The following is a 23,059-nucleotide window of genomic DNA, read 5'->3' on the forward strand; positions in this document are numbered from 1 at the left end:
CTGCCTTTAGCAAAGAGCTCCACAGAGGGCCTGGAGCCAAACCTGGTGTGGAAAACGCTGCAGCAGTCAGAAGGTCGCTTTTGTCTCTGTTGTTCTCAAAATAACTCAGCGGTCCAAACTGAAAGCAGGCAGCGCAGCTCCAGTGTCAGGTCCGTACGTGGGCGTGCGGTCCTTGAAGCAAGGCCCAGCCTGCAGGGACCAGCAAAGACTCCCAAACTTGGCAGAGGTAGGAGAGTCTGTCCCCACTCCCTACGTCCGCACAGCCAGCGGTCCTTATGGCTGTCCAGGACCGCACATCTGGTCAGAGCGCTTTACTCCAGACCTCGGCAGCTGTACGAGGAGCACTTGGTCCACAGCAGCAATCGCTCATCTGCTGAAGGGGATGTCGTGGTTGTTTCCCTGTCCAGCCCTTGCAGCCTTCCTTCTCCTGGACTCTTCCCCCAACCTCTGACTTGGGATCTCTCTCACCGTAGAAACGTCAGCGTCTTCCCGCTAGCCCCAGAAACTCTGTGATCAGGTTAGACGTGGCGGTGCGTCAGTGCAAACCGTAGTCGTAGGAGGCCCGAGCTGCTCAGCAGCTCCTACTGCATTATAATGACGTGTTAGTCCGGTTGTCTTGTGAGAAATGATAACCCCATGCAAACCCTCTGCATGGGGCTCCCAGAAAGGAAACCCTGCCATCACTTCATTTATTGCCCTCTGGATGAACACCCAAGTTAATATTTAGCTGGCGAGACGGAGACAGTTTATGACAAAGATGTAGACGTGCAGAACATGGCTCCAAAGGCTATTTGAGTCTGAAATGTGATGGCGCACCCTGACGACCTCCCAAATAGAGGGATCAAAGTCCACCTCCTTGCTCACCCCCCCTCATCGTGAAAGTATGGGCAGTAAGTTCGTCGATCAGGTGCTCGTTCAAGCCAGTACCGGCGTCTGCTGCGGCGGGTGGGTGTGTAGCCAGAGTATATATTTACACACGAAAGCAAACAGATACAAATCTCTGGACCTACGCTTCTTGTGCTTGATCGGTACTGAATTCATTTTTCATCGTGAAAAGTGCCTTTCTGGAAAGATTTATAACCCGAGTGGATCTGTCGGAATTGGAAATTAGCCGTTTTAATTGTCAGGCGGACAAGAGCAAGACTCCAGTGGCTGTTGCCCCAGTAATTTTTCATTCTCCGTCACTGGGATGAGACGATATAAATCACTCCTTGTGGCCCTAATAATCTTTCTATAAATATCAAGGAAATTCATTTTTGGTTGGGGAAAAAAAATTAAAGAGGAGATACTTTGCCTTTATGGCAGTGTTTAAAATGTGATTCCAAATTAATTTCCTTTTGCCTTCACAGCCAGACGCCTTATTTATCAAAGCTAAAGATGTTTGAATAGTGGAGGGTGTTTTTTCCCCATTTTTAATGTTCATTTTTCTAAGTACCTGACAAAGTGATGGAAGACAGTTTAGGAAAGCGGATCATGGCCAAAGCCTGTAGGAGCCTTTCAGCCCTGGGGGGTGGGAAGGGCTCGGCAGTGGCATCTGGGAACGGGGGGCCCAGGCCCGGTGTAGTCCCCAGGCCCCAGCACACACCTGCCCTCCAGTTCCCACTGACATACAGCACAGGTCGCTGCTGGAGGTGCTGCCTTGCTGCTGAAAGCCATTTTGACCGCCCGTTGATTGCCTCGTGCTGTTACATACCCTTGCCTCCCCAGGCAATGGGAGTCTGTCATGGACTTCAGTGGGAACTTGGCCACAGACACCAGTGAAGGCCAGGTTGAGTCTGAAGAGCACATCTCTGCCTTTGCGCGGTGGTTGGTGCCTGCCCTGTCCAGTGCTCTGGGAAGCGGCGCGTGTGGTTTCTCACTGGTGACCAAGTCCGTTTTGAGACCTCTCCCACGTTGCCTCTTAGGAGTCCCCGTCCCAAACCAGCCTAGCTCAGCTCCCTAGCAGCAAAGCCCATCTCCACCCCTGCTGTTCTCTTGACCTCTCACTGTGGCCTCTCACATTTCTGTCATGCTGTTGAGATGAAAGCAGCAAGGAAACATCAAACCATCTACATATAAAACCATCGATACTGACTTTGTTTCGGGGCATTGGATGCCATGCGCCTCCCCGTTGGCTGTATGCAGCTGGGCAGATGTGCGGTGCACGCCCAGTCTGTGACTCCCTTGTTGCCGACAGGAATAAAATTCCTGCCGGAAAGTGTCAAAAATGTCATGCAGATGACCAAAAACCGGTGACTTTGCTGATCAGGAAGGAGCCCAGTGCCAGCCAAGAGCCTTGTCTTTGCTGTGTGTAACGGCAGCGAGTGCTATGCACCAGGACCTGGTTACCGTGAGGTGGGTCTAAGCCTGCTGAGCTTCTCAAGTGCTTGGTTTAAAATGAAATGAGGGACTAGGTGGGGGTGGTGACGGTCAGGGTGTTAGCAGCTATCTGGAATATGTGACTGGCCTAGTTGTAAGCAAGAGAAGTGTACATAAAACATTAAAACGCGAGACTGAGCTCTCTCCCTTGGAGTAGCTCCGGCAGCACAAGGCACCCGAACGGCGGCCTCTCCCTTGCGTCTCCGGTGCAGCCCAGTCAGTTTGGTCTCCTGAACCTTTTGTGAGAAATAAGAAAGTGAGAATCACTGCACGATTAACTCTGACAGCTGCCAAAACTCAGAAGAAGCAGGATTTGTTTGGTAACAGTCTTTATTGGGCTAACTCTGGAGCTGGGAGAGATGCTGGGTGAGCGTTTGGGCCTATAACGTGCCATTCCCCAGGCCACCCGAACGGCTTTCTTCTCTCTCCCTCGGAGTCCAGGTTTTGGGTTCCCTTTAGCAGCGGGAGCATTGGAGAGGAAGAGCTCCCACCCCTGTATGTCAGGTGGGAGGAAAGGGCCGCTCTTGGGGTCTCCTAGCAGCACCAGACACAGGACCCGTGGTGAGAAAGCATCCCTCCCTGCGAGATGGAGCGAGGTTGAGCCGGGGCCAGTGGCAGGATGTGTCAGGAGCAGTATGGGCTCCTCACACAGGTTGAGAATAACCTGGCGATGATGTTGGGCTGGTTTACCTGTCGAGGGAGGATGCACATTCAAGTCACGACTGTGCAGAGCCCGGACACGCGTGCAGAGGGGCGGCGAGCTCTGTCGCTAGGGTGGACGGGCTCAGTCCATCCCCAGTTTTCTTCCCTGTGGTTCATACCTTTCTCAGAAATAACAGTGGGGCCTGTTTTGGGGTTTTTTGTTGTGGCTGGTCACAAACTATAAATGAGCTATTCTGGAAAGTTGGGTTAAAATCTGTTTAGCTGATAGTGAGTTATGCGCATGTAGATAATCAGTTCTGTCTGCTGGGAATATAGTCAGATGACTGCAAATCAGAGGCCCCGCAGTCTGGGAGCTAACACAAATCCATTTATTCAGGCAGCACACTAGCCGTGGAAGTGCCCAGCTCCCCAGCGTCCGTGGGGAAGTGTCTGTTTAAACACATAAATAGGAGAGGGCAAAGCAGAAGAAAGAGGGGCACAAGATGTGAAGCCTTCAGGATTGGAGCTAGTTGCCCTATGCATGGGGAATAACGTTGGGAGTAGCGCTGCTTTATTGGCTTTCTCCAGTTTCCGCAACTGCATTTTTTTTCTTGCTGCCTTTGCACTGGGGAGTTTGGAGATGCGCATTTCAGCCAAGAACTGGTCGGGCATCAGTTGTGAACCAATCGTTCACCCAAAACGCATGACATTCGTTGTCTCTGCTCTCAGACCAGAGACTAATGAGCAAGGCGTAGCAGTCAATGAATATTTCTGCTCACACCCACGCCAGCTTGTTTGCATCTCAACACAGGTGCTCGTAGGTAGAGCGGCCACCATTCCCCGTGCGTTGCTGTTACCAGAGGGCTGCAACCAGGGCTGAACGGGTTACAGAGTCGGGAGCGTGCGGAGTGAAGGACTTTGGCAAATTAGGACTGACCCTGGGCTGAGAATTAGCATGTGAAGCCTTCACCCTCCAAGGGAGGGGGCAGAGAAGGTGTCCTGACATGTCTTCTCCCTCGATAGCGTGCGAGGCTCTTATGGCCGGCCTCAGGAAGCCCCCGGGCCCTTCTTGCACAGGTCCCCAGACTTCCCCAGTGCCAGCTGGGCTCTCCAGTGCCCCTCCAGGCAGGGGCTGTTTGCAACGGGTTTGGGAAGTCTGGCTAACAGTGTGGAAGCCAGTTCATTTTTTCCAGTCAGAGGGATTCATGCTGATGAAACAATCAACAAATTTAATGTACCTTAAACCTTCCTTGTGGGCAACCTTAATCGAGCAATTAAAGCGCCACAGCATTGCTAATTAAGAGGAGAAAATACCCAGCCTGGTAATTAGATGCTTGTGAACACAGCTTTGAATCCATAGACGTTTTTAGCAAAGTCAGTAGAGAAAAATCAATGTTGGATCCAAATGGTGGGGCAGAGGGGGGACCAGATCTGTGCAGCGTGGTGGAAAGGCACCACCGTGCTACTCCAGGTGCCGCAGCACCTGCTAGCGCTGCAAGCGCGGGCGTAGCACGGTGGTGCCTTGGAAAGCTCTCCTGGGGGAGCTCCCGTGAGTGGGGGGAGCACATACAGACACCGAGGTGCTCGGTTTCTGACCTGGGAGAGTGACGAAGAAACCTTGAATGTCCTTTTTCAATGTCACGGTGCACGTTCAGAGCACCTGGCAAACAGCACCGGCACTGCCTCATAGGGCATCTGGGGTTTGTGGGACCTTTCTAGGACATTGCAGAGTCTGATTTTCTGGGTAGCTTTTGTATAAATGACGAGATGAGATTGCAGGGGCGTTCATTTCTCTGAGTTGGGAATGATCTTTTTAGCTCAGGCCTGACTTCTGCACGTGCTGGCCATAGCAGCGGATTTTGCAGACTGTCCTTTCTCAGGGCAAAGGACAGTCACCACTTCTAGACTCTCTGTGCACGTGCTGTGTACTCTATAGGGCCACGGCTTCATTCACCACATGGGGGGACAGGCAACCAGACAGGTGGCTGCGAGAAGATAAGGGAGAAGCTTTTTTCCTGACGCACACGAAGCAGAACGCCCACCCCTCGTGCCTTCCAAAATGCGAGGTTAAGTTTCATTTGAACTTTTAAAGGGTCTTCTGTTGGAAATCTTTGCAGCGTCTGGTGTTTCCTCGAGTCCTTCAGTCTGATGGACAAATTAGCATTACTGTGCAATCTTGAAGAGGTACCGGAGTGAGAGTTTCACGTTGCAAAACGCACGCTGTACGTTCAGTGCACGGCCTAGGAACCTGCCACATGTCCTCCAGCTCCGCACCCATGTGCTTACCCTGCGTGGCGTGCTGTTTCTCTCGTAACTATATGCATGATGGAAACATTTCTATTAACATTCTCTTCACAAGGCTTTAAATGTCTTCCAGGCAGGAGCAGTGACATGTCCAAATGTTCTCTGAAACCTAGGCACAGGTGTCCACCAGTAATCCCACTGGAGACAAGCAAGCCTGGCCATGGAAGCTATTTGCATCGCTGGCTTCAGAAGTGACTAGGGCTGCTTTTCACTGGGAAAGGCATGTAGGGTCTGGTGAGATGCTGCTTCCTTCTCCCTGCCCTTGACTCCCACTAGCTGGGGGGGGGGGGGGGGGGCAGAATCCCATTTTCCACAAGGCACCCCCAGCATCCCAAACCAGTGGGAGACTGTTATATGCCAGCTGGTCCCACTCGCTATGTTCATTTTGGTCAGCTGTAAAGTCCAGGCAAGCAGTGCTGACCCCTCCTTGCTACACGCTGCTACGGGCGCTTGCACGCGTTACGTGTTGCTGACGGACACGTTACAAAACGGGAGTGGGTGTCCGGGTTCAGGAGTAAGGGATGTCCAAGAGCCGAGGGCCAAGGCAAGGGTGTGGGCTGAACAGGAGCTGGGCATGGGGAGCAGGGGAGCCAAGGATGAGGAACCGGAGCAGAACCAGGGGAAGTGTCTGTGCGGTGAGCCTGGTGCAGCCCCAAGGGGCTTGGCAGGTGGACAGCCCTGGGTTTGCAAACTCCCTGAGACGTACAGGCTCTGTGCATTAGCTAAGGGGTCTCACGGCCCGGTGAATCCAGCTGATCTGACGAATCAAGAATTCAGGGGCCTGATCCCGGCTTTGCCGAAGATCTCATCTGGATTGCAGGAGGGGTGCGCTGTGCATGCACGGCTGCTTCAGCACCGTGAGCTTGTCAGGTGCACTTTGAAATAGGCAGGGCTCCACGGGACCTGTTCTTAGCTAGCGCTACTCCGTCCTTTAATTGAATTATCCAGCGATGTGGCCCATCTCATTTACTTAAAACCATGTCTTCAGTGATCTATTGGAAAGCAAGGAAGAGAACGGTTGAAGGAATCGTACTCTAGCCACGGGAAACAAATGGGTATCACCAGCAAGATATTGAAGCAGCATTTGCACGGCGTTTGCACCCCTAAGGCAGTAAAATGAGATTCTGCTTCCCCTTGCGTGACAACCTGAATACAGCTGGCCCACATCGAGCCTTCGAGTTCAACTTGCGCTTCTGCAATCCCTTTTGGCATCAGAGGTGCCTGCATTTCAGGACAGCCCCCTGGAACCGTAGTCGACAAAAAACAATGGCTAGCAACAGTTTGACTGTGTGTGCTGCATGGCAGGACTGTTCCCAATCATGCAGAAACTTCCCCACCACTCTCAGTTTTAATGGCTATTAAATGCAAGGAGCTGTGGCTCCTCTTTAACAGGAGCACTGGATAACCTGGGGGCATCTTAGCTGTGAAGTTCAATTTGGGCCTTTTGTGTCATTAAGCAGAACATATTTCCACATGTGCATCTTTTCTTGTGGCTGCCATGTTGCACTTAGGTTTAGGTTTCTGACAAGAGACCGGCATGCATCTGGGGCAGAGTGAAGGAGGTTTTATTATGTGTGCGACTCCGCTGTGCTGGAATAACCATTTCTCCAGGTTTGATTCAAATGCCTGGTTCCCTTCAGCGAAGGGACCCAGGTCATGCCGCGGATCTGACAGTCAGGTTTGTTGTTGCCACGTGAAGACCTTAACTAGATTTGGGAGTTCAGATCTAGGGGGTTTGAACCAGGGTTTTCCTGACTGAGAAGCCGTCCTGGCCTCTGGGGTTCTGGTCTCAGGACTATGGAGGACACCGGTTGAGCAAATGGGTACGGTGAGCAATACGCAGTTGTACTGCTCCTCCTCGATGGGAGGCAGAGATCGCTGCCTCCTGGGGTGCGGTGACTTTTTAGACGTTGTTTGCAAGATGTGCTGATGCCCGTTCTAGGACCAGGCTCCTAACCAAGCGCACAGAGGTGGCTGTGTGTGGGTGCACCTGGGTGCAAGTCCCCACAGAAAGATGGAGGAGGAAGGTTGTCCCATATATTAGCTCTCAGAGCTGGGCAGTTAGGGCAGACCCCTAGGGAGCCAGCTTCTAGCCTCTCTCCCCCTAAGGGGATTTGCAACCGCCCCTCTTACTTGCTAGCCTAGCAGGCTAATCCCCCCCACCACCACAACCACACTAGTCCCTTGCCCATCAGCCTTTTGAGGATGAGTCTCTACCCTTCACGTTTAATATAGTCACTGGAAAAAAAGGCTGGAGGGCAATGCAGGAGGGAAGCTGCTGCCTAATAGACGGAGGGCTCCAGCCTCATCCCCCGTGCACAAGGGGGTGGTGAACGTGTCCCCGCTCTCTGGGTTGCCAAAGATGAACACCAGAACAGGTTACCCAGAGAGGTGCTGGAGTCGCCATCCTTGAAGGTTTTTAAGTCCCTGCTAGACCAAGCCCTGGCTGGGATGGTCTAGTTAGGGTTGGACTAGATGTGATTTCCTGAGGTCCCTTCCAACCCTCATTTTCTAGGATTCTCTGATTAACTGCATCCAGGTTTGCACAGCACGTTGGGCTGGTAGGAAGGAGGGAAAGCAAGGGACAGGCAGCGATGCCAATGACCAGCCCTCCACCGGACACTTCCTCTGTTTTTGCCCAGTTTTAACTCAAGTTGAAGCTTGTAACATGCAGGGCTGAACAAGGCACCACCCAGGAGGCAGTGCAGACTCCCAGCACCCTTGCATCGCAGGCCCTACTTTCCCTAAGTAAGAGCATGAAAACAAGAGCCTTCCCCTTCTGGAAGAGGCTGACAGCAGGTAGCGGTGTGAAACAAATTGGGATTTATGCACACTCCTTTGGAAAAGAGAAATATTGAATTGCATAAAGAAATGGGCAGAAGTTGAATAGAGAACTAAGACGTTCTTTGTAAAAAGGAGGAGACGGGTCACATCCGCCAGGTGTGCAGGGCCACGTCAGTGCAATGCCCTATAAACCCTCTGAGGCTTTTTTTGCTACACTCCAGCCCCAGCCCATCCTGTGCCTCCAAGCACGAGCAGCTGGGCTGCAACACAGGGCGTCTGTAGAAACAGCACCGAGGCTTCCCGCGCGCGTCCCCAGTGAGGCAGATCAAAGGTAGCAGGTTGGGAACGGGAAACTTCTGCTGCTGGTTGGCGAGATGTCATCGGCCCTTTCAGCGCTCTCTCTGCCCGGGCCGCGCTGCCGCTCGCCGCCTCTTTGGAGAGTTTCCTGTTTCATGGTAAGAAGGTGGTTATTGTTCCCTTCGCGGCATGGGAAACGCAGCTCCCTCCTCTCCTTCCTCTGCCTGGATGCTCTTCAAAGGCCGCCTGATCCTTCTGCCACCGCGTCGCTCCCTGTCGCGTTCACCGGGCCGCGTCCCCGCTTGCACTTGGAAGTGGCCGGCAGAGAAGTCTGCTGCGCCCATCCTCTTCCTCCCTCCGCTGTGCCTTGGGGGCTGGAGTCTGCGGGGAAGGTGGCCCGTGCATCGCAACCCCTGCTGGGTTGGTCGCATGGTACGAGCCCTGCTGGACCCACACTAAACCAGCCGCTCTCCCCCAGCCCTCGCTGTCCGAGACATTGCTCCGACAACAGGGACCTGGTCTATGAGCGAGGCTCTGAGGTGCTATTGCAAAATGAGTAAATGATAATTGAAAGGAAAAATCAGCAGAGTGAGGAACAAAAGGAGCTTCTAGGACTCCAAGACTAGAGGCATCAGGCGGGTTTGGAAAGAGAGGAGAACAGGAGGTGACACCGAGAAAGCCCTGCTCGGAGGGTGGGCTGTGTCTACAGCTCTGGCTGGCCGGCCAGGCTGTTTTGCAGAGGTACCTTGGCAAAGGAGGGCCTGAAACAGGATCTGGAGGGCTAGGAGGCATGCACATGTGTGCAGGATATACGAGGGGGAAGGCATGGAAGTGCTGGCTGGAAAATGTAAACCCGAAGTGGTGATGGCTGGTGTCGCTGGCAGAGCGGAGGTTAGCTCGACAGCAGCAGAGAGATGCTGGGGAGGCCGCGGAGAGGACAGGAAGGGCCTGGAAAATGGAGATGAGTGGGTTTTGTTTCCAGTTTCAAGGCTTTGGTCCTTGTCTTCCCAGCCCCACACTGCTAGCATTACCAGTGCCCTTTGATCACCGAGCTCAATAGCCTGGCCCTGGCTCCCTGGCAAGGGCCGGCTCTTTGCTGGGTCTGCCTCAGGGACTCCATTCATCTCCCGCACATGCTGCAATGTGCCCGTAGCACAAGGGATTTGGAGCTGAGCCCCTCCGCGGATTTTGAACTGGCCTCGGGTTTCCAGTGAACGAGAGGACTTCATGACTCTCGACAGAGCGTAGCTCGGCCCGCTCCCCCCACGCCAAGGGCCAGGACTGCCTGGAAACCTCCAGGACAGAGAGAGGCAGCTGCAAGTAGCTCCTGGTGCCCTCAGAAATGAACGGCATACACCGTGGTACCCCAAAATGATGTGGGGGGTCACTTGCGTCATGGTTTGTGAAGCCTCAGGCTAAGTACTGACGATGCCAAAGCACCAGGGCTAGGAGCCAGGGAGGCCACGACTGATCTCGTGCCTGGAAGTTGTGGGCTGTGGGATGAAGCTGGGAGCGGAGAGAGCGCCTCACACCGTGGGCTCCTCTGGCCCACCCAAAACACTGGTTTTGATGGTCAACTGAGCAAAATTGGGGTGGATTTTACTTGTCAAAAGCTTGGTGACTTTGTTTTGGTGTTTCTTAACCCGTTGCCAGTAAAAAGAAATATCAGGTTTAAGTAACAATACTAGGTTTAAAAACCTTGTTCGTGAAAGTTGTCTGGGGTTTTTTTTGAGTAAAAACATCATGATTTTATAAACCAGTTTTTATGTGAGGGGTCAGAAACTTCTGCAAATTAGATTTTTTTTTCCTTTAACCAAAATCTCACATTCTGAATGGACTTGTTGAGGGGTCAGGGGTTCTGATTTTTTCCCCTACAAAATACAAAATATGGGATTTTTTCCATGACGTTTATTTATTTTTTTAACGAAAAATGATTTCCTGCCATAATTATTCTTTGGCTATAACTTTCTGTCTGGCTCTTATCCATTTTGGACCTTCTGCGTGTGGGTCTCCCCTGCCCTGCGCCTGTCCATCGCTTGCATCCAGGCAAGGTGAGTGCAGCCTGGCACACGGTGATGCCAGCTGTGGGAGAGGCTGGGGAGCTATGAGACGAGGGTCTTTTATGGTCTAACTGAGCACAGGGGAAAAACAGAGAAGGACCTTTGGAAAGTCACCAGCCCCAGACAGTCACCACGGGCCTTTGTACATGCCACGTTTTTTGCCCTTTCTTGCATTGCAACGGTGCGACTGTTTGCACGAGCAGGTTTTCCAGATGCTTTAAAAGGCTTTCTGATGCATTAAAGTAAAACTGCTTGGACGTGGTTTAGTTTGGCTCACAGATGAGCAGACCATGACTTGGCTGTCACAAAAGCAGACGCCTCCCACGTCATTGCGGCCCCCTTGTTGAAAGCCCCCAAAGCGGATGGGCAGGAACGCTGACTGTTGACCGTGCGTGGCAGCGGGGCGTTGCAGCAGGGGAAGCCTTGCCTGGGCTGTGGTTAAAGGGGTTTTGTTTTGCGGGAGCTGCAAACCCTGCAACTTCTGCCAGCACTAAACTCACAACAGGGGAAAAAAAGGACATGTGCTCCAGGCCTCTCCCTTCCACTTGAGGACACAGCCGGTGGCCATACAGTTCAGGCTGGGCCACAGCCCGGCTGTGCTGCAATGGCCTCCGTTTACACCCTACGAAAAACAAACCGCTTCTCCATTCATTCATGGCTGCTAGCACAGGGCCCTCCGGGACCCAATCTTTTCCACCGGTGGGCTGTGAAAGCTGTCTGCTTGGCAGGCAGCTGTGCTGGATGCCCTTTCTGTGCACACATGTCACTGGCTGGCAATCCCACACGCAGGGCTTCCTAAGCTTTGCCAAGCTCGCACGGGAGCAAATTCTCCATTATCCTTTTTTTAATGGCAATGGTGCCTCTCCCTGCTGCCATAAGGCCCACGAGGACACACAATAGATGCTCCCGCTTGTTATAGGCCTGTACACTTGGCTGGCTATCCACCGTACAATAGTAAACACAGACTCCCAACTTAAACCGAGCGGATGCGGTATAGGAGGTAGGAGTCGCAGTGTTTCTCTGGGTCTGACTATCCCGTGGCTTTTGGGCCGGGGGTGATGCCTGAAGCCTGGGTAGCAGGTGAACGATGCTGTGCACAGCTGTGCCCAGGCCGGGGCGCAGGCGCCTGCCTCCTGGCTGCATTTCTTGGAGGAGAGGGACCGGGAGGTGCACCGGTGCGAGGCAGGAGTGACAGGAGAGGGGACTGGTTTGAAGCAGGGGAGCAGGCAGGGCAGCAACGCACAGCAGTCGGAGGGCACCATCCAGATGACCGGCAGGGGAAGGCTGTGGCCACTGCGTGCAGTGGAAGCGGGGCTGCTGGCTGCAGCGGTTTTGGGAACAACGTTGGTGAAGGAAGCTTGTGGAGGCCAAGTGGTTGCACAGGGCTGGCCTTGCACCGATACCAGCCTCTCGCGTCCAATTCAGAGGTGCCCAGAAGCCACGTACGCCTGTGGGAGGGCTGGCAAGCAGCTCGGCCCTTGCAGCCGTACTTGGCTGTGGGACCGTGAGCAAGGGATAGGGGTGGCAGCTGTGAAGCTGCAGTGTAACAAGCCCTTGTGGTGGAGGCCCTCGGGCTGTGGTGACATCTCCGCTTGAGAGAGGTGACGGTCAGCTGCACAGGTCACGGGAACCAGAAGCAGCTGGTGGCCAAAGAGCAAAGGGGTGAGAGTAGCCACATGCATGGATCGGACATCAACACTTGGGCTACTGGAGGTGCAAAGCCTGGAGAGCACCTAGCACTGACGGCTGCCACCCACTGCTGTCGGGACCCCCCACAACCCAGATTTCATCCTAGCTGCTGACACCCACGTGGCTTATTTCCATGTCGGTCTCCCTGACACGATTCTTGTGATTATGGAGCCCTTGGAGTCCAGTGGGAGAGGCAAGGCTTTGGTGCCACTTGGTTTTCACTGTCAAACCCAGCCAGGGCTGAGATCGTCACTAGAAACACTCCCCGATGCCATCGTTATCCTTGGAAGAACTGTCTCCTGGGAACGCTGCCCAGTTCTGGCTGCTGGCATGTGCCTTTGGTACCCACGGGTGCCCAGAAATGGGCCGTGTTTCCCCTTCCATCCATTGCTGATTTGCAGCACTTGCTGCTTTGTTGACTGACCAGTAAATGAAAGAGTCCATGAAACCAGCTCCCAGAGCCGAGCCCGGTGTCCTTTCTACTCCTTGTCACCCAGCTATGCCCTTCGCTCCTGCACACACCTGTCTGGGATGCTTCTGCAGGAGAAATGAGGCGAGACAGAGTCCAGCCCCAAGCTCTTGCTCCACATCCAGAGACTGAAAGGAGCTTCTCCTTCTCCCCAAATTGCTGCCATATGCAGAGCGCTACCCCCAAACACCAACTTGGACACTGCAGAGTGGCTCATTCTTGGCTATCGTTTCCTTGACAGGTTCATCTATCATTTCTGCTATCCTGCCAGCTTATTAGCAGATGTTATTCTGTCCCCAGAGGATGGAGAGGGAGGGAAACAAATGGACCAAGCTACAGATGGCTTGGCAGAGCCCTTCCCACACTTTCTGTTTATTGATAGAAGACTGTCAGCTCCGGGGGGCTGCCTGGTGCCTGCAGGGGCTGTGACGAGGAGCCTGGAGCTGATGCGATAGGGAAGGGTGGGCAGAGAGGACCCAAGTGCCACTGGTGCCACTCACAGCAACAGGGGCCACGTGGGAGGAACCACGATGAGCACGTATCATAACTGGGGACCTACCTAAACAAGATGGCATTTTGGGGTGCGGGTATGCTTTGAGGGACAGCCAGAAATGCTTGGAGCTGGAATTTTCCTATGCGCGTTAAGCTGTGCATGCTCCGTGCGTGTGCGTGCGTGCATGTGATTGGTGACACGGTTTTCACAATGAGGGGCTGTAACTGCAGCTGGCCTTTGCTTCGGATAAATAATCCGAGACGTTGGTTCGAGGTTTGCAGCTTGCTGTCCTAGGCAGCGATCAGACCGCAGGCCTCGCCGGGGGCACAAGCAGTGCCCCGACAAAGCTGGGTGGGGATGCTGATGGACCGCCACAGCCGAGATCTGGGGCGCATCAGCTCCTCGAACCCTAAGACTGCCTAGAAATTTGGCATTCAATGCAAGGTCCTGGCCCCAGTGAGTGCTGGCTTGGCCTCTGCCCTCCCATGGCAGATTTCCTCAGTGCATGAACCAGGCTGAAGTCCAACCCAGCCCGTGGATCCCAGGAAACATTGCTAGGCCTGCCCGTGCACCCAGGCTTTGAGGGCAAGGCAGGAGGGAGTGAGTCACGTAGGAGCCATTATCATTCCAGAAAGGGAGCCCAGGTGGAGAAGTGGGGACTATTGGTCATTTATTTGGCAGGTGGGGTTTGCACGTGGCTGTGTGCACCCCGGCACACAGCCCAGTGGGATTTAAATACAGCGAAGTAAGTAATAAATCCCATCCTGTCCTAGGTGACTCTGGAAAGAGCTCTCCTGGCAGACGGAAACATGCAGCTAGACTGAACAGAGCAAGAAACGTTTGCTCTGGACCTGTCCCTTGGCTGAATCCTCCAAGGGGGGGTTGGGATCTCATCCCATTGCTTCCTGTGGGGGTCAGGGTGAGGGTGGCAGAGCCCTCTTTCTTCCTGTCTGTTCAGTTCTGGAAGACTCCTCTCCACGGCCAGCTCTCTCCTGGCTTGTTAAATGCTTGTTCCTCTTGATGTCGGGGGCCTGCTAGGCCCACAGACAGAGGAGTGAGAATTAGACATGCCAGTCCTAACAGGCACAGCTCCCCACCCCGCTCTGTGATCTCCCACGGCAGGAAGACATCCCTCTACACCTGGGGGAAATATGAAACACAGCAAAATTTATACCATCCGGCACCCCAGGTTCAAGCCTAGCCCAGCCTGGCGCCAGCATTTTCCCACATGCCTGGCAAAGCATTGGGACAGGCTCGAGTTTGGACTCAGACCCCTGTCCTGGCACCGGAGCCCTCTAGCTCCAGCACGGGTCTGGTCCAAGACTCCCCGGGCTGCTCCAGCTGCTTTGGGCCCATGAAAAGCTGCTCTGATGGATAAGGCCCAATGTCTGACATGTCCCCAGTCCAGACACCATCGTGTGCTCACACCAACCACAGCTAATCGCGCCTCGGCTCACCCCGCATTGTTGCTCTTGATGTGGAATATGCATAAACAGTGGTAATTTAGCACGATTTTCCCCTTGACTACATCTCAAATACATGCGACTCGTTGCCACAGGTAATTAACATTTCTTTACAACATTAAATTCTAAACGATTACAATCCCCGCTCAATGAAAATCTGTCGTGCACTGTGTTCCCATCCTACCCGCCAGATAGATGGGAGTCGCAAGCAGTGACAAACTGGCTCTGACTTCGCTGCCCCTCATTAAACATTTGGGGATCAGCTCCAGCGCCTTGGAGAGAAAGCACAGACCCGGGGACAAGCATCGTCCTCCAGCCAGCTCTGGCCGGGGGCAGAGGGTGCCCCGCTCTCGGGGCTAGGAGGGAAGAGCCTGGCTTTGTAGGAGCATCTGTGGGTGGTCGCCCACCAAACCAGCATTGGCCTCTCCATGTCCTGAAGAAGAAGGTGAGTACTGGCAAGCAGGGCTGGCCCCGAGGAAATGAGGTTGGAGGCCAGCACTCCCAGAGGTAGGTGCCCAAGCAGTGTGGCCGAACCTACACCTCCCAAAATCATCACCCCACTCCCTGAAACTACCTGGAATGGCCTGGGATTGAAGAAGCTGTCTCCGTCCCTGCTGGGACCATGCTCAGGTCCCAATTTTAGGCTTTCCTCTGCAACCAAGAGAGCCAGAAACTGCCTTGTATTTCAGCGCGAGCCGAGGTTCGCCTGCAGTCGGGGACCAGCAAATATCGCAGCACTCCCGACGAAACCATGAGCGGCCATTACCGCTAGACAAGCACTGGGGGCAGCTACCGAGCATGCCTCAAGACAGAGGGGCTGCAGGTAACCTGCTTCTGCTCACCCGGAGGGCATCGGGGACGAGGGAAGGAGACCTCGCTCTCTGGGCCAGAGTCGTTCTTTGGCAGCCCGCTCAGAGCTGGGGCTGGGGCAGGCGGTGCACGAATGCACGCAGGGAAGGGAGAAGCAGCCGTGGCTGGTGCTGAGGGGGAGAAGATCCTCCTTCAGCAGCTCTGGACCCCCAGCTCCTCTCTCCGTTTCACTCCAGAGCTGAGATGTCTCTGGGGAGCTGCCAGGAGATGCTGACAGCAGCTTTGGGAGAAGAAGGGGTCAGCAGCCAGGAGGCACGAGGGAGGAAGCAGAGCCAGCCTTGAGTTGGTCTCTGCCCTCTCCCTCTCCCCGCACTCCTCTCTTTTTATCCAGAATGGTCTCAGGCGCTCCTGGGCATCTCCACTCCTCCCAAAGCGGCCGTGGGAGAAGGCAGAAAAGGGGACTGGGGATGGTGCCATAACGGATCCATGTCACTCCTTCACCTCCTACCCTGGCGACCCAGCCCTGGGCGCTCGTACACGTTATGCGTTGTTTCGATACACGTCACGAAACGGCACCAAAAATCACCGTTTTGCTAGGTTAGTCGCATCTGAAAATGCAGTGCGTTTAAACAACGAGGACCAGGCACTTTTCTGACGGAGCTTGGAGGGGAGCGCAGCTGGCCGGGGGGAGAGTCCTGGAGGAGGTTTCATGCACCGAGCTCTGCACGTTCACAAAGGGACGCTTTTCAGACTGCAGCAACCGGGATCCTTATTTAAGTGCGCTGTCTTTGCTGCTGCTGCTCCTTGCAGCCATGAGGTGCATCATGCACTCAGAGCTGTTGCACAGTGCCCCCGTGCGTGGAGCTTCCTGGTATCACCCCCAAAATCATCCCCTACAGCTCCCAACCCAACCCTCCAGGAACCTGCCAGTTGTTACAGAGACACCAAGAAGTTCCTGTGTGTGACAGCGAGAATGCTACCTGCCTTCGCAGCACTTCCCCAAGTAGTTCTAATAAAGAGACAGCTTTTTTGTGCAAGCTCGGAGCCCTCTCATGTTATTACCAAGCAAGGGGACGTTGGGCATGTTGGCAGCACTCGGGTTGAACGAGACCTACAGCCAAGAAGAGAGCAAGTGCTAGGAAAACAACTCGGCACCTAGCAACTCAGCCGTCACCAACTCAGCAGAGACAACTGGCACTGCAACGTGGAAAGACTCAGGCCCCTGGGAACGCTGGATTTCCAGACAAAAACCTTTGCACAACCAGGGAAGCACAAATGAGCATGTTTACAGAACTGGGTGTAAGGCAGAGAGGAAACGACTCCGGGGGATCAAGGTAAGGATGCAGAGAGACTTTTTTTTGCTATTTCACTGGGGGAAAAGATGACGGCGGTGCTTGATGAGCGCTTTGCCCACAGAGGAGGAGACAGCCAAGAGGAAGATCTTTTACCCAGAACGAAAACACAGACGAGGAGATGGATACGTGCATAACAGGGCCGAGAATTACGGTGCCCACGTGTAATGTGGCAATCCCTTAGAGATGGGTCTTGCATTCGTGGGGCATATAATTCACCCACGAGACTGCTGGGAGCAGCGGATCTAACCCTAGAGAAACGCCTCTGGATGTCAAGTGTGGCAGAACGGCCCCGTGCAGAAAAAGGCTCCGAACCAGGACAGCCTCTAGTAGAGACCGGCCTACAAGCTCCAGCTGCAGGACGCCAGGAGGAGATGGAGACGGGTGATGGAGAAGGCAGGCGTCAGGGCCCGGTGCCTGTCTCGCAGACAAGACAAAAGGCAGATGTAGCCACGGCGCAAGGGGAATGGGGAAAAGAATGGCTTTGTTGCCCACTGCTGCAGGAAGAGAGAGGAAGGGGTCCCTCCTTGGCATACGCCCTCCCAGGGACACGGGAAGGGGTGGGCTGGACAGCCAAAGGCAGAGGCACCTTTGCACAGGTGAGCCAATCTGGTCCAGCTGCCAAATAGCCCCACGACACAGTGGAGAGGCTGCAGCAGGACAGAGGTTACCGGGGGTGGTGGTGGAGACAAACCAAAGACAACCATGGGATGGCAGGGGATGCCTGCTCCCTACTCCCTAAACATACTGGGCAACGGCCAGGACCAGGGGGATTTAGAAGGACCTTCAGCCATGCACTGGCTTTGGGAAATGAGGCATGCGAGCAACACAAAACCAGCAAATGTCACAGGGTACAAGGATAAAAACTGTAGAAAGGAAAACCATAGCACTGGCATGGGACCTGCGGGGAGCACAGGAAGGGTGTGGATGAATGAGGGTGAAAGCAAGTTGCTTGAGCCAGCTCGTCTGCAGAAATGGGAGACCGAACAGGCTGCAGTATTATGGCACTGGTATGCAGTTGTCTCAATCAATACCGAGTCAGTTTAGCTTTACTGTCGCAGAGTCCTTGTGTGTTATTACCCAGCCAGTGTTTCCAGCAGGGAGGGTCCCCGAGGAGAGAGCAAGCGGGGAAGTCGGGAGCCAAACTATGTCACCTTGGGATTGCTCAGCTCCATGTTGGTGGGGTTGACCAAGCCAGTGTGCATGCGCTGAGCCCTACCCTCACACCCCTTCCCCTTCCTTTCTTTGCAGCCTGCGAGCTGGGCTTTTACAAGTCAGCCCCCGGCGACCAGCTGTGTGCCAAGTGCCCCCTGCACAGCCACTCGGAGAGCCGGGGTGCCCAGGTGTGCCGCTGCGACAGCAGCTACTACCGGGCAGCACAGGACCCTCCGTCGGCAGCCTGCACCCGTGAGTATCCTCCACCCAGCCGAGCTCTGGCCATTGCCCGCCTTCCCCACAGCAGAGGGGCACGAAGGGGCCAGAGCCTGGATAAAGATGTGCCCGGGGGACAGCACTGGGGTGGGGGTGCAGGAGAGAGCCGCTCTGTGCAACAAGAGACTATGCATGTGCTGGTGCCCAGGGGGAAACGCATTAAAAACTGCAGGAACCGATTCCTAGACATGCTGGAGTCGGTGGGAGTTTTGCCAGGTGCTTACGGCAGCAGGGGGGCATGCCCACCCCCATGTCTGAACAACTAGCTCACTCATTACAGCTGCAGGGTGCCTGGCCTGCAGGAGCTGGGGGGCACGCTAGCTGTTGTGCCTTTCTCCTAGTGTGGACAGGGCCTTGCGGGCTGCATGCCGAGTGACCTGGGGTGTGCGTGGGGTTTTCCTTGGGTGGCTGTGCAGAGGAGGTGTGAACACGTGCCTGCATCACTACAGGTGCATGTGTATTTGTAGATCCGCGTGGGCAGGCTGCATCCCCGGCTGCGTGTGTCTCGGGCTCTCTGAGCGCCTGCAGGCTGTGTCTCTGTCAGTGGCAAGTTTCTCTCCCTGGTTCTTTGCCATGTGAGCTTCTTCATCTGTGGGAGGAGTGCATGTGTGCTTCTGGGTGTTTTTTTGTGTGCCTGGGCATGTGGCCCTGAGGAATGACTGTGTGTGGTGATGTGTGTACATGGTTTCGGGGGGGGGGAGTGTTTTTTGTATACCTGTGCATTTGTGCTTCTGGGGGATGAGTGTGTGCATGTCTCTTTACCTATCGGTGTGCGTTTCTGGGGTGCGTATGTGTGTGCTTGTGTGTACCTGTGAGAGAGCATACATCTGTGTGCCCAGCGGTGTGCATGTTTCTGGGGGATGTGTGCATTTGTGTATCTGCTTGTGCTTGTGGAGGAGGTGTGTGTGTCTGGGGAAGGGCTGTGTGTGTCTGTGCATCCATGTGTCTGGTTGCTGGGGAATGTGTGTGTGTGTGTGTGTGCACGCGTGTGCTGATGATGCTGTTGAAAGGATGTTCTTGTTTAATTTTCCTGTCTCCAGTGCTAAAGCATATACTTTTGTCTCCATCGTGTCAGGAAGGGGAATGCTTTCCCGTTCAGCCCAGCCTGTGTACCTTGCACAGGCTTGTGCTGTCTCTGGAAGCGGCAGATCAACTGCGAGGTGCTGACATGTCGGGGAAGGCAGGCGGTTTCCATGCGCTCAGATCTGCCCATTCAATCACTGCTCTCTCTCTTCAGAGCATGTCTCCCTCCGGCCAGCCCGCGTCTCCGCAGTGATATCCCCCCACGGACGCGCAGGGCACGTCTTCCTCTGGCCGCCCTGCCGGTCTCTGTTCTCCGTTGCAGAGCACGCCGCCCCTGGGCTGGGGGGCTTCGGACCATGCCACTTCCCAGAGCCCCTTCCCTTTCCCATCTGCCTGGATCTCTGCTTTCTTTCCAGGCCCCCCCTCTACTCCCGTGAACCTGATCTCCAGCGTGAACGGCACTTCGGTGACGCTGGAGTGGGGCCCGCCGCTGGACAAGGGAGGCCGAGCCGACATCATGTACAACGTGGTCTGCAGGCATTGCCCGTGGGACCTGGGCCAGTGCGAGACGTGCAGCAACGGCATCCGCTTCGTCCCTCAGCAGATGAGCTTGGTGCAGGGGGGCCTCACCGTCACCAACCTCATGGCCCACACGAACTACTCCTTCTGGGTGGAGGCCATCAACGGGGTGTCCGACCTCAGCCTGGAGCCCAGGAGATTCGCAGTGGCCAACATCACTACGAACCAGGCAGGTAGGAGAAACGGACGTCGCCAGACAGCGTGGCGGCCCACGTCTTCTGGTATCGGCTCCGGTTGCGCCTCCTCCCGAAGAGCCAACAGCCCTCAAAGGCGAGCACAAAACTAGGGGTGATCAGGAGGGGAACTGTAAAGAGAACCGACAATAGCATTGTGCCCCTTTGTACATCCAGTGTGTCCACACCTTGCACACTGCCTAGTTCTGGCCCCTGCACTGCAGCAAGGAGATGGACGAACTGGAGCAGGGCAACAAGGATGATGAGCAGTCTGGAGGGGTTTCCATGTGAGGAAAGACTACAGAGACCAGGCCTGCTTGGTTTAGGAAAGATATTTGGGAAGGGTTTACAAAATACTAAATGGCAAAGACAAAGTCGATAGGGATCTATTATTTACGGCCTCTCACAATGCAAGAACGAGGGTCACAACGTGAAACAAGTGGGGGGTCAGTTTAAAATGAACACTATAGATTGCATAGACATCAGGGCTGGCAGGGACCTCGTGAGAGCATCGGGTCCAACCCCCAAAGTCATTCTTTTTCATGCAACACGTAATTAAACCGTGGGACTTGTTGCCACCCAATGCAGGGGAGAGTTCAGCCCGATTCACAAAGGGCTTGGACATGTTCTTAAAGGAAAAGGGCATCAGTCGCTATTGAGCACGGGAGCGAGGGGTACGGCTTCTGCATCGGAGCTTCCTAGACCTGAAATACTGGAGGCTGCACGAGAGAGAGGAACGGGAAAAAATCCTGGTGAGACCCAGTTCACTCTCCCCTCCAGCCTCCTCTGCTGCCCTGTGACACCAGAGACTGGGCCAGGTGGACCGAGGGTCTGGCCCAGCACATAGCAACTGTTATGCTATTATTAAGTGCCGAACAGTTGCCTGCAGGGCCAATGCTCTGGTGCTGAAGGCAGCCCAGGGTCTCCCTGCACATGGTCTTTGTACCGAGGGCAATGCAGAGGTGCACTGTATCGACTAACTGAATCAGAGCTGCATACCCTTTCCTGAACAGCTGCTCACTTCATCTGACAAGCCTCTGGTTCAGTTAGTCTATAAGGGGCACCTCTACCCTGCCTTCTGCTAGACTTCAGACTGACCTGGCTAACGACCCCTCTCTGGTCTTTGCGTGTGGAGCTGGTGGGCAGATGTGGCTTGCCCATGGAGACGGCAGTAATTTCCACACGGGTCCGTGAGAAATAACCCAGACCACTTCAGATGGGGCCAGCGGGACTGTGCGCATCTCCTTAGCCCTCGTGATGCTGGCATGAGGGACACGAGCAGTGTGTGGGTTGCAGCAGAGCTGCTGTTGGCAGACACCCACCTCCGCGAGTAAGAGATTCATCCTTCTCAGCTCGCTCAGCCCTCGCAGGCCGCCTCCTCTCCATTTATCCCTCCATCTGTCCTGCTGCGGGGGCACCCTGTCGCCCCGGGGGCACAGGCACACAGGGCATTTGCATGTAGACGAGTGACACTAAGGAGCACGAACCTTTAGGTCTGCTCCTTCCCAGCCCTCTCCTCCCATCCCAAAGGGCCAGACAGAAGTTCATGCCCTGCCTAGTGCTCTCTTTCCACCTCCTAGCAGTGCCGGCCGCTGGCAGGTGACGGCAGCGTTTGTTAGGGAAAGCCTCTCTCATGCATGTCTTATTTTTTCAAATCTCCTGCTGAGAAACAACCTCACATCCCAGACAGGTCTTCCCAGCTGTCCCCCGGGTCCTGGAGAAGACGGCACCTGGCTGCAGGTCCATCCAGGCACCACCCCAGGGCAGGGGCCTGCCTCTCCCACCCACCCAGCACTGTTTGGAGAGCAGTGCAGGGCTGTTTTTCAGGGGGGCCGTTGTGGGTAGCTCTGGAGCAGTCACAGGAGTTGCTCTGGTCCAGCCCCAGCCAGGGAGTTGGTTGTAAACTTTCTCTTGTAGATCTCCACCCTGCCACCCTCCTGGCCCTGGCCCCACACTGATCAGCTGCATCCCTCCTGTGCTATTGGGAGGGCCGCTCTGGAGATGTCCGTGTAGGCTGGCTGCACAGAGGGAGGGAGGTGGACTATTCCTGATGTCGCTTCCCTCCTGGAAGTTAAGTGTTGAGCAGGCACTGTGAAACCAGCAGGGCCAGGTACCTTGGTAGTAATTGGAGTTTAGCGGCAGCATCTGTGCAGCATCCCAGCTGTCCTGCTCCGCGGCACGGCTCTGGCAGACAGCGGGGTTCGAAGGAACCCTGCAGGGAATGAGGAGGCCTGGGATTGAAGGCACAAAACAGCTCGCTCGCTATGAATGTGAGCAATCCTTTGCTGGCCTGCGGGGAGCTTTCAACCTGATGACTCCCCAGCGCTGAGCAAGGCGGGGACTCGGGGTCCAGTTGAATACACGAGAGAGCAGAGACTCAACGCGATGTCGAAGGAATATTCACTGGAGCTAGCAGGGGAGGCAGCACAAGGACTGACCCCATCCTGTCTGCACCTGGAGCTTAGGTTTCCTGTTGGAAAGGACAAATGTGCATCCTTGCAATGATGTCTAGCCTAGAGAGAAGCCTGTCACTGCACTTCCACGCAGGTAGTGCTTCATCTTTCACCTTCCCCCATCCTCTTGCCTCATTCAGCAACTTTGTCTTGAGCCCTGCAGGGGATTATCACTGGGGATTATCACGGGATAGTTTCTGGAGTCTGGAAATGCCGGGGTGGAGTTCAGGCATGGCCCAGAGTTGCGGTGTCACTGCTGATGGTTTGTGTGTGAACCGCGTTTACAGTGCTGCCGCGCCCTGGGCTGTTTTCTGCATAGCCATGGGGTATGTCTACACCGTGAAGGCACCATGGAGGTAGCCCAGCTTGATCTGCCTCGTTCAGATGGCAAGAACAGCCTACTGCAGTATCACCGAGAGGCTCGCTGCCTGAGCATCTCCCTGCCTCTGCGGTTTGCAGCTGGCTCGGAGCTGTGTTGCCAGGGGTTGACTGTTATCCGTACCCGAGCCAGCTCTGATATGTTTAAACTACACAGCAGTTGCTGTAGTATGGACACGCTCTTTCCTTTCACTAGGGTGTTTTCATGCTCACTAGGTACAAGGGTGAGTCTGGATGCTCCCCACATGTATGTAATACCAATGCAGTTCGTGGCACACACCGGGGGTGGAACAGCCCTTCG

General features: G+C 54.8%; 1 protein-coding gene across 1 annotated transcript in view; it reads left to right on the forward strand.

The window, feature by feature from the left end:
• EPHA8 (EPH receptor A8) overlaps positions 1-23,059 on the forward strand; it is a 78,413-nt gene that overhangs the window by 39,363 nt on the left and 15,991 nt on the right. The window contains exons 4-5 of the mRNA XM_014519755.2: positions 17,973-18,128; positions 19,592-19,927. Coding sequence (XP_014375241.1) covers positions 17,973-18,128; positions 19,592-19,927 — 492 coding nt within the window. The remainder of the gene's footprint in view (positions 1-17,972; positions 18,129-19,591; positions 19,928-23,059) is intronic.

The sequence above is a fragment of the Alligator sinensis genome, unplaced genomic scaffold, assembly GCF_000455745.1.
Source record: "Alligator sinensis unplaced genomic scaffold, ASM45574v1 scaffold512_1, whole genome shotgun sequence".
Classification (NCBI taxonomy): domain Eukaryota; kingdom Metazoa; phylum Chordata; order Crocodylia; family Alligatoridae; genus Alligator; species Alligator sinensis.